Source organism: Sinocyclocheilus rhinocerous, unplaced genomic scaffold (assembly GCF_001515625.1).
Source record: "Sinocyclocheilus rhinocerous isolate Xijiao unplaced genomic scaffold, SAMN03320098_v1.1 scaffold284, whole genome shotgun sequence".
Lineage (NCBI taxonomy): Eukaryota > Metazoa > Chordata > Actinopteri > Cypriniformes > Cyprinidae > Sinocyclocheilus > Sinocyclocheilus rhinocerous.
In genome coordinates this window covers 213483-231126 of record NW_015628031.1, presented here as the reverse complement: position 1 = coordinate 231126, position 17644 = coordinate 213483, and the positions used below count along the sequence as shown (strand labels likewise).

General features: G+C 38.0%; 1 protein-coding gene across 1 annotated transcript in view; it reads left to right on the top strand.

The window, feature by feature from the left end:
* col27a1a (collagen, type XXVII, alpha 1a) overlaps window positions 1–17644 on the top strand; it is a 57696-nt gene that overhangs the window by 14622 nt on the left and 25430 nt on the right. The window contains exons 5-16 of the mRNA XM_016548588.1: window positions 751–804; window positions 1539–1592; window positions 1772–1825; window positions 4615–4659; window positions 6138–6191; window positions 7207–7251; window positions 11160–11213; window positions 13071–13115; window positions 14160–14213; window positions 15767–15811; window positions 16986–17039; window positions 17140–17184. Of these exons, the coding sequence (XP_016404074.1) occupies window positions 751–804; window positions 1539–1592; window positions 1772–1825; window positions 4615–4659; window positions 6138–6191; window positions 7207–7251; window positions 11160–11213; window positions 13071–13115; window positions 14160–14213; window positions 15767–15811; window positions 16986–17039; window positions 17140–17184 (603 nt within the window). The remainder of the gene's footprint in view (window positions 1–750; window positions 805–1538; window positions 1593–1771; window positions 1826–4614; window positions 4660–6137; window positions 6192–7206; window positions 7252–11159; window positions 11214–13070; window positions 13116–14159; window positions 14214–15766; window positions 15812–16985; window positions 17040–17139; window positions 17185–17644) is intronic.

Genomic DNA, 17644 nt, shown 5'->3' with positions numbered 1-17644 from the left:
CAGTCCATATTCACTCCTTATATATGAATAAATAGTAATGTAAAACATTTTTTTAAAGCCACATTTTGAGTGTTTATTGATTTAGACAGTTTGGTTAAAATAATTGAGTGAATCACATTGTCTGGGTGCAAATCAGAGACTTGGTTCTTTTTATTCTTGTGGGTTTAATATTATATTAGCAACAAAGTAATATTCAATATTTCATCAATATTCAGTATATCACACAGCCCTAATATAAATACACACACTATTGTTTTTACACACTTGCATTGCTTTTGTTTTGTTTTCATGCATGGTATCACTCAATCTGTTGGGCTTATTTATGGACTGTTTCCCTCCAATGACCCCCATTGACCTTGACCCTCACTGTGACCTCTGACCTCAGATGGGAAGTCGTTTAAAATAAGAACAAGGTCATGGTCGCATGAAAGGTCAAAGTCAAATGGAGTTGAGAACTGACTTCAGTCTCAGTTTCTGAAGATTTCTTCAATCTTCAATTTCATCTCAGATCCATTCACTGTAAACTGAAAGCACATAATGCCCAAAGCATACTTAAGTACGCAAGTACATGAACGCAAAACCATCAAACTAGACAAGATGAAGCAGTTCATAATGCAGGTGCATTCTGAGCATGGCCACAAGGGGCGCATAAACGTTTTCTATTGTCAGAGGGTGAACTATTAAATGCATTCAGTTTTGCTTAATTGTTCATTCCTAATGTGTGTATTGTTTATATGGCGTTTCCTGTAGGGACCCCCAGGACCACACGGCAAGCCAGGTCGACCCGGTCCACCAGGGTTGAAGGTAAAAACCAACTCACCCACACTTACCGTCAGATAATCCGCAGTCTGATCCCATGCACTGCTCTGCTCATCTTCCTCTGTTTGGCCTTCTGTTATATTAATCACCGCTTCGCACAAAACCCTGCGGACAAGGTTTTGGAAACATAGGCACACACATGTACACACACACACAAGCCCTTTGATTTATTTGAGCTCATGAGAAGCCCAGCAGGTAGTGGAAAGACTTTCCCATGATACAGAAACGAGTGTTTGTGTGGCGAAGTGTAGATGTAGTATTAAACACGGATTATAAACCAAAAGCACCAAATGTGCTTCCAAGTTAGGTGTGCGTGTGATGTCCTGCCGTGTGATTGGTCCGCCTTTTTCATCCCTGTAAACGCTACAAAGGTGGTAAACAGCCGAGCAGCCCAGCGGGGAGTGTGTTTGTGTGATTGAACGCTCTCTGCTTTCTGTGTTTAATTATTTCAGGCGGCCTTTGAAGACAAACCTAGTTAAGGTGCAACGGCCTGGAGTCAAACTTCCCACATGTTCACGCTCTCTTATTCTGTCTCTGACACACACATGTGCATACACACGCAAACCCGTTATTACTGTAACATATAAAGCTCAAACCGGATGAAATAACAGCCTTGCTTTGATCTGATTAGCATCTTTAAACGACTGGGCTTCATATGATGAAACATTTTCTTCAGACGATTTAAACTCCATCTCTTGTTTTGTCGTTCTTTCTCTCAGGGGAAAAAAGGAGACCCTGGACTTTCTCCTGGAAAAGCGCCAAAAGGAGAAAAAGTGAGAAAACACACATACTTCAATGTTAACAACAGCCAAAACATTGTTCTTGATGAGAATAAGGGTCTTTGCTGAGCATGTAAACATAAGAAGAGTTTCAGCAGCAGCATCTGCTCTCCATGGGTTCCTGTGGCAGCACTGGACTGTTTGTGCCTCATGTTTACTGTCTGTGTTTGTAGGGAGATGCTGGTTTGTCTGGTCCTGTCGGTTTAGTCGGGCCGGAAGGCCGTAAGGTAAGATATTCTGAAACGCTTGAATCATTCTCTCCGTTGTTTCATTATTTCTCGTCACTAATGTTGCTGTGCACTTGCTGGGTGACATGAGCGCAGATGTTTGCCTCTTTGCTTACCAGACCCACGCAAACGCTCCCACTCCTGCCTCACTGTGTCTCCCGTTGCTGTGGAAACCCAGTGTAAACATCAGAGGGAATCCCCAATGAGTCGTCTATCACTCCTTTATACTCCACGCTCACACACGTCAAACAAGGCTATTGAGAGTCGTACAGTCGTTCACCATGAGTGACTCTCTTTGTGTGTGTGTGTGTGTGTGTCGCGTCTCAGCTGTGCATGATTATAGCAAGTTTAGACTCTCTGCCAGGCGTTTTAGTGTAAGCAATAGCACTTACAGCTTCGTATGTGTGTTTGCGTTGGAAGGATCTAGCAGAGGGATCTCTGGAAAAATCCTGTAGCGGATTCCTGGATTTAAACTTTGGTCGTTAGCATGCATATGTTATGTCTAGAGCAGCAACAACTAATTAAATACAATCAAAGTCTATTATAAAAGTAGTTGACAGTGAGTGTCATTATTAAGACTTTGTCAGTTTAGATCCAATGACAAAATGCAACTAACCTGATAATCAAATATGGTTAAGATAACACATGAACAGCTGATCAACATTTAACATGAAAGAGCATGTATAATAAATAATTATGGTGCTGTGTTTGGTTGCCACATTATGTCTAATTTAAAATCTTTTTTTATGCAGATAAAAAAATGAAGCTGATTAGCTGGATTATACTGGATATACTAAATTGGATATTTAAGTTATTTCAACAAATTTTAAGTTGTTTATTATTTTTTTTACAGTGATGTGTGAATATATATTCTTTCCCTTTTATTTCAGTTCTAAGGTGTGGATTAGCATGCTTTTTTCAAAATACTAAAATATAATTTTATTTTTAGTTGATTTATCGCAGAAATAATTGATAAATGTATTGATTATTAAAATGAGTTGTTGGTGGCATGTCTGTACATGTGGTTTAGTGTGTGTGCATGTGTGTTTTTGAATACCTGGCAGGCTGCGCGGCGGTCCATGTGCTTTGTGTTGCGTGTCTGTGGGTAGAAAAAGAGACATCAGAATGTAGAGGAGAACCTCTGGAAAAAATGGACAGCAGCGTGTCATAAACAAGTGAATGAATGCGGGTATGACCGACGGAACCCAATAATAAACCAAAGTAGCCTGTGATTCTACTGAGGGGCCAGACAGATTAAGCAGCTGATCCAGTACAACCTTTAACACAGATTTTACTTTTAACAGTAAAAGATGTTCTAGAGCTGGATAGTTCTTAGAAAGTTATAAGGGATTACAAGATTTTTTTTTAGATAAAATTATTTTGACATAAAATGGTCCTTTTTAGAATTCTAACAAAAGACATTTTTGTTTTAAGTGTACTGTATATGTAAGTGTTTAAATGCTTGTAAATGTAAAACAGAGATCAGTGGTACATGTGTGTGGCTGTTCGCTGGAATGTGGAGGCAGAGGCAGGAATTGAAAAAATGGTTTTTAACATCTTGCAAATTTATTAAAAATAAAAAACTAAAATGATTCCATTGCATAAAGTGGGATCTGGGACAGTTGAAATTTAGCTCAGGTGCATTCATTTTGCTTGTGGATATTACTACACAAGTTAACCTGTGGCAAATTCAATTGAATGGGTATGATTTGGAAAGGCACACACGTCTTAATAAAAGGTCTAACAGCTGATAATGCATATCAGAGCAAAAACCAAGCCCTGAGGTCTAAAGAACTGAAGGAAACCAGCTCCGCTCATCACCTGCAGAGTACCATCCCAAAAGTAAAGTATGCTGGTAGCAGCCTCATGCTGTGGGGCTATTTTTCTGCAGCAGGGACTGAGGGACTCGTTAGAGTAGAAGAAACGCTTAGTGCAGCAAAATATAGAGATAGCCTTAATGAAAACCCAGTCCAGAGCTCTGTCTGTCTGTCTGTCTGTCTGTCTGTCTGTCTGTCCGTCCGTCCGTCTGTCTAACTTCTCTGTCTGTCCGTCCGTCTGTCCATCTGTCTGTCTGTCTTTCTGTCTAAATTCTCTGTCAGTCTGTCAATGTATCTGTTTAACTTGTCTGTCTGTCTGTCTATCTGTTTAAGTTGTCTATCTATTTAGCAGCTCATGTTCAGTTTATGTTCTCACTGTTGTAAGACATGCCATTCAGAAGTGCGGTTCACATGTAACATGGAAAATATTCTCATAGTTTATCCATTTTTTCTTGTCTGTCTACTGGCGCACTCGTGAGGTCTCACACTTTACTATATTCCTCCCTCAAACCCGTCTCTCGCTCTGTTCCACCTTTGATGCGTATTTTCCGCTCTGTGTCAATGTCTTGCTGTAGTCAGCACAATATTGCGCCTGTAAGACTCGTGGGAGCTTGACTATAACAGAAAAACATTTATATCTGCAATATACACACACACGTACACGTTTGCTCACTGAAACCCACATATGTTGCAAACGCACATGTGCAGATGCATTTTGTTCAACTTAGCGTGTGTGGAAAATATCGCACTGCTTTCCTTATTGACTACAGATGGATTGGGTCAATAATGATGGATCTGTAAAATGCACGCTCACTGTGGGAGATGCGTATTTGTGTGCGTGTCTTTCCATATACTTTTTTAGAAAGTGGTTTGTAGCCTTTCATTTGTCTTAGGTTGTTACAGTTTGTGTGTATGTGTGTGTGTAAATCACTAAGTGTTTACTAAATCGTCATATGTCCTCTTTGTGAACAGGGACAAAAAGGCCATCCAGGACCACCAGGCCTTCCCGGGGAACCAGTGAGTAATGCAGACATACAAACCCTGTTACACAAACAAACAAGCACATAAACAAACACTCAAAGTGTGAGGATATTCTCATCCAAGTCAAAAACCTATGTCACAAGTAATAACTAATCCATGGAGAGATTTACCTCTTAAAATACACACACAGACATTCACATGACAAGAAAAAGTCCTTATAAAGCCCTCTGTGTTATTTAAGGTGAACCGTCCTTACAAGTCAAAAGTTTAGTGAGAGGAAAGACAAACACGCACACCCAGAGGAAAGTTTCATTGCTCAGAGGGTGTTCTTTCATAACTCAGGAGACTAAGTGTGTAATTTCTGTGCCTAGCATCACCAAACAGAATTGAAAAATAAGGACTGATTTTAAACGGAACATTTTTCTTGTCTGCTATTGGCCAGACAAACAAATAGCCCTGCCCCCAAAGTCATGCCATTGGCTGAGCTAATATATCCCTTACTGGCTATATTATGTACGTTTATATGTTACGTATATATCTACTATATTTACTTTATAGTAGATTTAACATTTTTACCAGTGTCTAATTCTGTTTTGAAGGTCTTTTGTTTTTTGTTTTTTTGATGATGATGATGATAGAAAAGCAAAGCAATCGACAATGACAAACTTTACTTTTAATAATGTTCTCAGTTATTTAGATTGAGTATCAAATATTAATAAGAATTTCTCCTAAAATTCCTTTGGAGAAATAAAAATAGTCAAAATGAGTTGTCGAAATTCAGCAAGAGAATATAACTATAAAACAAACATGAATAGCAGCTCTTGAAGAATTTGATGAAAAATGTTTGTGTTCACATTCTTCTTACACACCGGTATTCGGTATGAACCGGTATACCGCCCAGCACTACCTCTGGGTACAAACACATTCATGCTGCATGTTTTATGCTTCATTTGGAATCAAATTTGATACCCAAATGTAAATATTAAGGTTTTCAAAAAGTGTCAAACGCATTCATCCACCAACATAGGCTACACAGATGTCCAGAAATCATATCGCTTTCCACATTATTGATCCTTATATTATTACATTGAATGGATAAGACAGTCTTAATATTACATGGGCTTAAGCCACACTTATGTATAAATAACATTGCATTAGATCAAAATGTTAACTCAAAACTGCATCTAACTTCATTTTTCTTCATCATTTTTGCTCAGTGTCTTTGAATCAGCTTGATGTAGTTCATCACATTAACTATAAACACGTTCCACTAAATCCTGTCTTCAATTTCGGTGCTAAATCTATTGATTTATCATTTCAAACCCAACAAACAAAAACATTTAGCTTGATTGTGCTTTTTCTGTAAAAGGATTCCATCGTTTGGTGTTTTGTTCCAAATAAAGTGCAGTGACATTGATGCATTTTACATGTTCAGACACTGGATCTTTAAAGTAAATGTTTATGCTTGAATGTATATTAGGAGAACCAGCATTTCTCTTTGTCTTATTTTACAGGGAGAACAAGGTCCTGTTGGAGAAGCTGGAGCCAAAGGCTATCCTGGCAGGCAGGTGCAGTAGATCTTCCTCTGCTGTGGAGTGTGGTGTGTATGTGTGTGTGTGTGTGTGTGTGTGTGTGTGTGCTTGCGTCCGTTTGTTCGTTAGAGTGTGTTTTGCTTTGTTTTTCATTGACTGCTCATGGAAAATATGCAATTAATTTAGCAGTACGTTGCCCTGGCATAGATATTGGGGGTTTTTTTCAGTAAAGCTGTGGGCCACCGCTATTGAAAATCACAGCGTTCAATTATAGGAAAGGATGTATTTGCTCACTCTGACCGCATAGTATTGAGATGTTTTGACACGCTTGTGTTGTTTTCATTGATGGAGTGTTGGATTTAATCAGAATAAATCTCCATCCTTTTGAAATATCCGTCCAGAACCCACAAGCCTTTGTTTTTTAACACATCTTGAGCTCATTGCAGTTGCTTGTATTGTAATATATAAAACGGTCCTTTGGAATACATAAATCTGATTGGTCAACCGGAGCATTATGTTGTCAAATATAACTTAACCGTCTTTTTCTTCTCACATAATAAAATAAACCAATAAGTCAAATTATTATTTGACATCATGTATTTATTTATCCAGTCATCATTGCAAATAAACCCCTTTTTCTTTTTATAACCTAACCAAATCAAGAAAAAGCTCATTTGTCAAACATTTATCCATTGCTATTTTCTGCATATCAGCCTAAATTTGAAAATGTTTATTAAAGAAAATGTATAATATAATATATTTATATAATATTAAAAATATATTTAACATATAAAATATATACAACATTTAAAATCTGTCTATCTATAAAAATACATAAAATATACAAGGGTGGCTCTGTTTAACATATGAAGCCTATGATAAAACCATTATAAGTTCATCATGGTTTTTGTTCTTGTGGGCATACAAATTTGGATACTTATCAAAAGAAACAAGCTATTAATTTCGGTTCCATTTTGCCTGTTAAACGATGTGTGTTGATTAAATCCTAAGCGTGTTTCTGAAGCCTCTCTCTCTTTTTCTTCTCTTCCAGGGTTTACCTGGTCCAATAGGGCCTGTTGGGCCGAAAGGGGCTCGGGTGTGTACACGTCTTCTTTCCGTTTGATGTATGATTGCAACTTAACAACGCTGTCATTGTGACATTGAGCTGTCTGAGCGGGCTTATAGTTACCGTTGCTAGGTTATTTGCATTGTTTGATCTTTTACAAAGCTAAAAATGTAGCTTACGACTTAGTTGAGTTTTAAAGTCAAGTGATTTGACCTCGACTCCAGAAGAGAGATTTTTACTACTACAGCTTCTCTTTTCTTTCATCCCCCTGGTTTTTCCTTTTTCTGTTTTTTGAGTCAACAGAGACTCAAGCATGACAAATTTGCTGCTGACAGCTGCCCGAGCCATAAGTGTGCGTTTATGTGTGTTTTTAGCCTCCTACGGTCACATTAACATGTTCGCATGTACAGCCACCTTAATTTATATTGCCCTGTCGTCTATTTGATGTACTCAGAAACAATTTATATTTTATTCTCACTGTACCACTTTATATACCATGCTCACACACATGTACGCTTTGGCTGTTGTGTTTTTAGTCGAGCTGTATTAAAGGCTCTTTATCAGGCTAGGCTCCACCCCCATTGGCTGGAATTTCCTGTTTAAAATCAGACTGAGGCCCTGCTGTCTTTAGTCACCGCACATACACACACATACTGTACACATGTGTCTTCCAATCAGTGCTGGGTAGTAACTGATTACATGTAATCTGGATTACGTAATCAGATTCCAAAAATAAAGTACCTGTACTTACATTATATTACATTTGAAAATACTCACAATCAGATTACAGTTACTTCTTTATGGATTACATGATTACATATTATTTACACAATGGCAATAAATTATTCATAATTTATTGATTCGCCCCAATTCATTTTTTCCCCCTTTCTAAATGAACTTACCACTTATGTACAGTATGGGAAACCCTACCGTAATGTAATGTTTAATGCATTTCATGATGTTGAGAAAGAATGGAATATATTTTCGTTCTTTGAGTTTTTTGTTGTTTTTATAATCAATATGATGCACACTTATACGTAATATGTAATATGTAATCCAGATTATGTTACTAACTACAATTTTCGTTATGTAAATTATAACCAGTAATGGACTACAATTTGTAAGTAATCTACCCAGCACTGCTTCCAAAGCACATTTGTATGCCAACTAGTGTTGTCACGATACTGGAACCTCTAATAATAATAATAATAATATAATAATTTGATACGATACACTGAATAATATCGACATTCAGTATAATTTTTGAAATCACAGAGAAAAAACCACAACATTAAGGGCCTAAAATTTTTGATTTTCATTGAAAGCTGTATATAACAAAGCTAGAACATGACAATGAGGTATATTTTTACGCTAATGAAAACTTCTTGAAGTGGTAAAACACTGGAGAAATTTGCATACGTTTACTTTCAGTGCTGGGTAGATTACTTACAAATTGTCCATTACTGATTCCAAATTACATGACAATAATTGTAGCTGCAATCCATTGCATTGCACATTTTAGGTAACATAATTGGACTACTTTTAGATTTCTTTTGACCTAACTCATTTATCACATTGATTAAAATAGGACAATATTGTACCATATTGATATAAAAATGCATAGAGAATACAAATATTTTCCATTCTTTGTCATTAACAACACTTCTAGGTTTCTTAAACTGGATTTCATGAAGCAGTTTAATATTTTTGAAAGACAAAGACTTGTGTGAAAAATATGTAATAAAAAAGTTAATGTAGTCTAATTACGAGTATTTTAAAATGTAATATAATCCAATTACAAAATACTTAATTTTTGGAATTTCATTACATAATCCAGATTAAATGTAATCAGTTACTACCCAGCACTGTTTGCTTCAAATTTCTTCAGAGAGAAGTATTATTTTTCACATTTTTACCCAAATTAGGGTGGTGTGAGCTAGGGCTGTGCAATTTATCGCATGCGATTGTCATGCGCATCTCGTCAGTAAATCCGTTTCCGTGATTAGTAGTAAATCTCCATCACCTGCTTTCAGACGGAGCAGCATTTACTACACAGAGCCGTAGTTCACTGACAATTAGGCAATATCGTGTTCATAATTGCAGATGAATCGCATCGAAGCCCTAAATGCTGCTCCATCTGAAAACAGGTGATGGAGATTTACTACTAATCACGGAACCGGCTTTACTGACAAGATGCGCATGACAATCGCATGCGACTAATTGCACAGCCCTAGCTCACACCAATCAATATTTTTGACAACATTAATACCAAAACATAAAAGCACCTTGCGTGGAGTTTTTGCTGGATGTGTGTGGGTGTTGTTGTTGTACCCTGTGTTTGTTTGTGCATGTTTTCATCGTTTATTCCTTGAAGTGAGCGTATGTGCCCTTGGACTACATTGTGGAGGCCAGCACCATGCAGTCCATGGGCATATACACTTACTTCATGGCCTGCATCAACACGAAGACGTCCATCCATTCATCCATCCATGACCTCTCCATTCATCTGTCCATCCGTGTGATCAGTTCATACTGATCATATAGTGGACGTCTGCTGCTGGATTGCCAGTGATTATATAAGTCTTATGAGTTGGGTTCGTTTAATTGCTCTGAAGAGTTTCTATTTTAGTATTAACTTTGTCTCTGGCGTTTCTCCTTAAACTGTTGATCTATGAAAAATATAAATATATTAAATTAATGGGGATAGCATAATAAGCAGCCACCTAGCACACCCTAGCAACCATTTAGAACACCTTAGCAACCATATACCATGTAGCAGCTACCCAGAACACTTTAGCAACCATATACTATGTAACAGCTACCTAGAACACCTTAGCAACCACCTAGAACACCATAGCAACCACTTACAACACCTTAGCAACCATATACCATGTAGCATCTGCACAGAACACCTTAGCAACCACCTAGAAAACCCTAGCAAACATTTATAACACCCTAGCAACCACCTAGAACACCCTAGCTGCTACTTAAAACACCATAACAACCACCTAGCACACCTTAGCAACCACTTACAACACCTTAGCAACCATATATCATCTAGCAGCTACCCAGAACACCTTAGCAACCACATAAAATCCCTAGCAACCACTTACAACACCTTAGCAACCACCTTGAATGCCTTAGCTACCAGCTACAACACCTTAGCAATCACCTGGCACGCATTAGCAACCACATAGAACACCCTAGCAACCACTTACAACACCTTAGCAACCACCTGGTACACGATAGCAACCACTTACAACACCTTAACAACCATATACCATGTAGCAGCTGCCCAAAACACTTTTGCCACCACAGAACACCCTAGCAACCACTTACAACACCTTAGCAACCACATAGAACACCCTAACAACCACTTACAACACCTTAACAACCGTATACAATGTAGCAGCTGCCCAGAATACCTTAGCAACCACCTAGCACACCCTAGCAACCACTTACAACACCTTAGCAACCATAAAGCAACTACTCAGAACACCTTAGTAACCACCCTGAAAGCTATAGAAACTATTAAAACACCTTAACAAAAACCTAGGACACCCTAACAACAATATCAAAACTACCCAGAACTGCTTAGCAACCACCTAGAATTTCCAAGTAACCACATTAAAAACAACCACAAATAAGAAACAGTATGGCAACTACCTAGAACATCTTAGCAACACCTTAAATGCCCTAGCAACCACATAGCAACTACCAAAACACCTTAGCAACCATCTAGAACACCATAGAAACAATATAGCAACTACCCAGAACAGCTTAGCAACCACTCAAAACACCCCGGTAACCACATGTTAACCATCCTGAACATCACTTTTGAGAAAAAATGAGATATTAAAAAAAGCATGATTTGTGATCATTCTTTCCTATTTTCCTCTGCTCCAGAAGTATTGAGCTTCTCTCTGTTTTCTTTATAGGGTTTCATTGGAATCCCTGGACTCTTTGGTTTACCTGGAGCTGATGGTGAAAGAGTGAGTCTGTTCATGTTATGACTCATTTTTCAGCAGTCACGTGATCATAACACACTCCATCAGTGGGCGAATATTCCAGCAAATGGCTGTTGTGTAACGCCACTAAAGTACTTCACATGAATCTGTTAAATCTCCCACAGATACAAATACCTCATTAATGCAGTCACGTCAACGACATCATGAACCATATGACATAATTTCCTGTTCATAGTCTACTAAACACCAAACACTAATTACTAAACATATGCTGTTCATTCAGACTCCATTTAAACACCTTGTGTAAAGATCAGAAGTGTAAGATTAAATTTTGAAAACATTATAGAATGTTCCGCTTTCAAAGTATCTATCTAAACTAGGGTGACCATACGTGCCATTTTCCCAGGACGCGTCCTGGCCAAGATTTGTTTTGGCTTTGTTTTCATTCTTGCTGAAGGTAATGATCGAAAAGTAGTTTGACCAATAACATGCAAGCATTGTACATAATGGACCAATCATGGCGTGTGAGAATGTGGGATCTACGGTCAAAGCGATGCAATTACGCGTACATATTAGGTGTGTTCGACTTAAAAGCAGTGCGGCTCAGACCGATCAGTGTTTGACATTAAAGTACCTCGAGGGCGTTTCGAAAGCATAACCGTCTGTATGGTACTTTGATGTCATACACCGATCGGTCTGCACACGCAAACAAAGCCAAAACCTAGATATTTTAGGCAATATAGAAATCCTGGCTAGGACGTGTCCTGGGAAAATGGCACGTATGGTCACCCTAATCTAAACAGCAATTATTTCATTGTAATATTTGCATACTGATCTTATCTGCCTTGCATAAATGTAACCTTTAAGAGCACAGTGACTATTGCTGTGTCCGATATTACATATTTTAAGAGTACACTCTAAAAAATTCTGGGTTAAATACAATCCAGCGCTGGGTGAAATATAGACAAAACTGGGTTGTTTTGACCCAGCGGTTGGGTTACATGTTTGTCCATATTTTACCTAGTGCTGGGTTGCATTTAACCCACCATTTTTCAGAATGATATATGCACTGAATTAGCAAACGCAACCATCCTACTCATTGTAACATACTGCGTTTTTGCATACTACTGTATATAGTCAGTGCTGCAATGCTTAATGCATTTCATGATGTTGATAACAAAGAATGGAATGTATTTTCTTTCTCTGTGGTTTTGTTTTTGTTAGCTTTTTTTATCAATACGGTACACAATAATTCCATTCAAGTCTATGTGACAAACACATTAGGTCAGAAGTAATCTAAAAGTAATCAAAAAGTAGCCAGACTACATTGCCTAATATGTGTAATCCAGATTATGTTACCAACTACAATTTTTGTCGTGTAATTTGTAATGGACTACAATTTGTATGTAATCTACCCAGCACTGTTTATAGTATATGGGTAAATGCTGATCCTTGCTTATTCTTATAAGCACAAGGTGTTTCCTGAAGAAAAACAAATGCTGTTCTAGTAGTGTTCTAAGTATAGTTCTAACTGCTGTTACAGTTATTAGTATGGAAATAGATTAGTGGTAGATTTTTAAATCATGTGCTGCCCACTACTGGTAGATGTATGACAGTAGATCCCATCATTGAAATGTGTGTGTGTGTGTGTGTGTGTGTGTGTGTGCTGTAAGAGTGGAAACTACTTCCAGCTGGTTCTGGCGTTCAGCTGAGGGTGTTTGGATGAGTCATATGATAACAGAGTGTACACACACACACACACACACACACAGACAGAGAGAGACAATGTAGAATTCTTCTTTCTAATGGTATAAGGCTTTTAACTGTTATTAGCATCTATTTACTGTCTGTCTCTTTCTCTGTCTCTCTTATCTTTTTCAGGGTAGTCCTGGTCCACCGGGGAAGAGGGGCAAGATGGGTAGGCCGGTAAAGTTTTGTCTCAACATACTTTAATAGATACAGATGTGAATTTTTTGTAAGCATGTGTGAAAAATTTAAAAAACAATATATATATATATATTTATATATATATATAATATGCTAATTTTATGGTATTGTATGGCCCTGCAGTGTAACAAATGAATGAAATTAAATGTTTCTCAATATGAGGTCATTAAAGCTGCCTGCATAAACATGAAAATAATTATTTATTAAATTGTAGTTATTTTTATGTGTGTCTGAGAGAGAGTAAGAGAGTTTGTATTGTTCTGCATTATGATATCCTAGCAACCATATACCAATGACCTAGCAACCATTCAGAACACACTAGGAACCACTCAGAACACCTTAGCAACCACATACCAGTGGCCTGGTAATCATGTAACAATAACCTAGCAACCATCTAGAACACCCAAGCAACCACTCAGAACACCTTAACAATCATCCAGAACAACCCAGCAAACACTCAGAACACCTTAACAAGCATCCAAAACACCCTAGCAACCACTCAGAACACCTCAACAACCACCCAGAACACCCTAGCGACCACTCAACCCTAGCAACCCCTCAAAACACCTTAACAACCATCCAACTATCCAGAACAACCTAGCAACCACTCTGAACACCTTAGCAACCATCCAACCATCCAGAACACCCTAGCAACCACTCAGAACACCTTAACAACCATCCAGAATACCCTAGCAACCACTCAGTACACATTTGTAACCATCTAGAACACCCTAGCAACCACTCAGAACACCTTAACAGCCACCCCAGAACACCTTAACCATCCAGAACAATCCAGCAAACACTCAGAACACCTTAACCACCATCCAAAATACCCTAGCAACCACTCAGAAAACATAAGCAACCATATACCAATGGCCTAGCAACAATCCAGAACACCCTAGCAACAATGCCCTGGCAACCACTCACAATGCAGCTTTGTGGAGGCCACTTTTGTTTCTTTATTAATTGTTTAAAGAATCTGTGAGTGTGATAGTGATGTGTTGTAATGTCTCTCTCTCTCAGGGTTTTCCTGGTGATTTTGGAGAGCGAGGCCCACCAGGACTGGACGGGGAGCCAGTGAGTTCAACATTTGTGTTTTCATGCGTATTCTTTTGTCTTTTTCTCATAAAGCAGATAAAACACTCACAACAGAGCTGATGAGAAATGCACATGAACACAGTGTTTGCAGGCTTCCAAACAAGCAGTGTGTGTGTATGTGTGTGTGTGTGTGTTCGGGGTGAATGCCCTCAGCATGCGTGTTTGTGTGTGTGTATGTGTGTGTGTAAACCTCAGGCTTTACTTCCGATATCTCGGCTGAACACAATTTTCCACTCACCACTTATGTGCAAACACACACACACACACACACACACACACACACACACACACCAAGTGGTAGCCGGAGAGCGAGGCCCACCAGGACTGGACGGGGAGCCAGTGAGTTCAACATTTGTGTTTTCATGCGTATTCTTTTGTCTTTTTCTCATAAAGCAGATAAAACACTCACAATAGAGCTGATGAGAAATGCACATGAACACAGTGTTTGCAGGCTTCCAAACAAGCAGTGTGTGTGTATGTGTGTGTGTGTGTGTTCGGGGTGAATGCCCTCAGCATGCGTGTTTGTGTGTGTGTATGTGTGTGTGTAAACCACAGGCTTTACTTCCGATATCTCGGCTGAACACAATTTTCCACTCACCACTTATGTGCAAACACACACACACACACACACACAACAGCAGTGTTGTAGCCAAATTTAATTTGTCAAATACAAACAAGGCTGTGAATATAATGCTGAATATGCTGAATATAAATAACTTAAACCAGCCTAAGGTAGTTTGCTGGTTGTAAGTAGTCTCCCAGCGTGATCATGCTGGTCTGGTTTGCTGGTTTTAAAGGGTTTTTGGGCACTTGTAAACTAGTCAGTTTGGGAGACTACCTTAAACCAGCTAAGACCAGCAAACCATCTTAGGCTGATATATTCATTTATTTCAGTAGGAAAGATGTTAGATTGTATCTTTTTGTCTGCTGGAATGTTATTTTATTTTTCATTTAAATAATTGTATTTATTTATTTATTTATCATTAGGGGAAGTGTTAGATCCTACATTTTTGTCCTTAGGTCAGTATCCTAATATATTTGATGATAGTTGTTTTGGTTAATTAGTTGAAAAATTATCATTCCAAAAATGTCTCTTGATTGGTTGGAGTTGGTGACATCATATCAGGAAGTGTTTGAGTCAAATCCCGCCTCTTTTTCACCTGTAAATATGGGGACTGTAAAAACAGGAAGTTGAAAGCCCTCTCATTTCCTGTTCTCCCTTTCCTGAAAAGAGGAGTGAAGTGCTCCTTTCATCACACCAGGGGAACGAGAGGAAATGGCTCCGGCACACTGCTGCAGAGCCAACAATAAACCATCTCTGTTTCTACAAAAACACTCGCACACGCTCGCTCTACGACACACACTCGTTTGAACGGCCGTATCAATATCTCTGAATATGAAGAGAGTGCATTTACGCAGCACATATTATGAACGACACACATTTAGAGGTGCATGCATATACTGACATATGAAGTCTGTACTTGTTTCAGAAGGAAAGCGTAACGCTCTGTGTGTTTCTGTGTTTATCTCAGGGTGTTATAGGAGCTCCTGGTCCTCCTGGTGTCCATGGATTGATTGTAAGTTAAATGGTTTATTTAACTGTATTTTAGGGACAGATTTGTCCCCAGAAGTGAGCTAAATCTGACAAAACGAGACATCTGGAGATGTCCTCATTTGAAAAAATAAATGCTTCATGCATGATGAGTAAAGTTTTCTGTTTGAATGCAAGTATTTACGCTCAGCTAGGGTGACCAGATGACCTTAGTGACAAAAATCAGGGCAGATGTAGAGCTTGCTGAGGTATTTTCTAATATATTTCTTACAGTTTATAGAGGTTATGCAGAATATAGGAAATCAAAGAAACATTGTTTATTAAAAACGGGGAACTTATGTTAACCTAGACCTAGACTAACTATTGATGTTAACATCCAAAAAAAAAAAACTTTTACTGATGTGAGGTGTAATATGATTTAAGAAATGTATAACTTTTTTTCAGCAAGGATGCATTAAACTGTTTATAATGTTTCAAATAAATGCTGTTCTTTTGAACTTTCATTCATCAAAGAATTCTGAAAAAAGTATCATTAATTAGAATGATGTGTGAAGGATCGTGTGACACTGAATACTGAAGTAATGATGCTAAAAAATTCAGCTTTGCATCACAGGAAAAAAATACATTTTACAATATATTCAAATAGAAAACAGCTATTTTAAATTGTAATAATATTTCACAATATTACTGTTTTTACTGTATTTTTGATCAAATAAATGCAGCCTTGGTGAGCAGAAGAGACTTTCAGAAACATTTAAAAATTGTACTGAACACAAACAATAGTTTTGCAAGCAAATTTGAAGTTATAAATAATCATCCATACAAATCACATCCCACCTGTAACGTTGTCATTGATGTTGGATATGGCTAGTAAGATTTTATCAGGATGTCTGGTCACCCTGTGTTCATCATTTAGAAGCACCCAGTGTTTCTGTTGTTGTTGTTGTAGTACAGCTGAAATCAGTGTAACCTGAAGAGCATGATGTGCAAATAAAATCCACATTTGCTTTCACAAATGCTGAGAAGTTGATAGTATTTTTTCTTTTGGTTTGTACTTGGGTGAGTAACATGCCCCCTGCAGGCACTCTTGCACCTCAATAAAACCCAAAATATTTATCAGCTGAAGTTTTATAAGTTAGGTCCTTCTCAGATTGGACATTTAAAAGCACACACAGCACTCATTCCCGTCTCTTCTCTAGGGTGATATGGGTCCTGTCGGGATAATCGGTTTGCCAGGACCAAACGGACTGAAAGTAAGTCTTGCACATATGAAACCCACACATATCTCCATCACTCACTGCCACTTTAGCGTATATGTGTGTGTGTGTGTGTGTGTGTGTGTGTTTGTTCCAGGGCGTCCCGGGGAACATGGGCGAGCCCGGACTGAAAGGTGATAAGGTGATCTGAATACTCTGTTATTGGCCTGTTTTACAGCAGCATGTGATGGAAATTCTCTCTCTCCATTGGCCACCCTGTGCTAGGCATGTTTTAAAAGCTCCAGCCTTAAGTAGTGTGTGGTCAAAGAGATTTTCTTTCGGTCAGTTAGAAGAAAATGTGGAATTTCTGTAGAGTTATATTTAAGGTACAAACACAAACAGGTTTTCTCTGTGTTAGTTTGTGAGAGAGAGTTGCTTCTTGGTTCAATACATGTTACCTTATGGCATAATGTGGAATATAATGGTCAATAATTTTGTTTTTAAATAAATGAGTTAATAAACACAGTTTAATAAATAAACAATATTGGTTTATTTATTTATGCAATACATGCTATTAATAGACACAATGTTGATCATAATGGTCAATAATTTAGTTTTTTTATTGATAAATAAATTCATACATTTTTAATAAATAAACAATC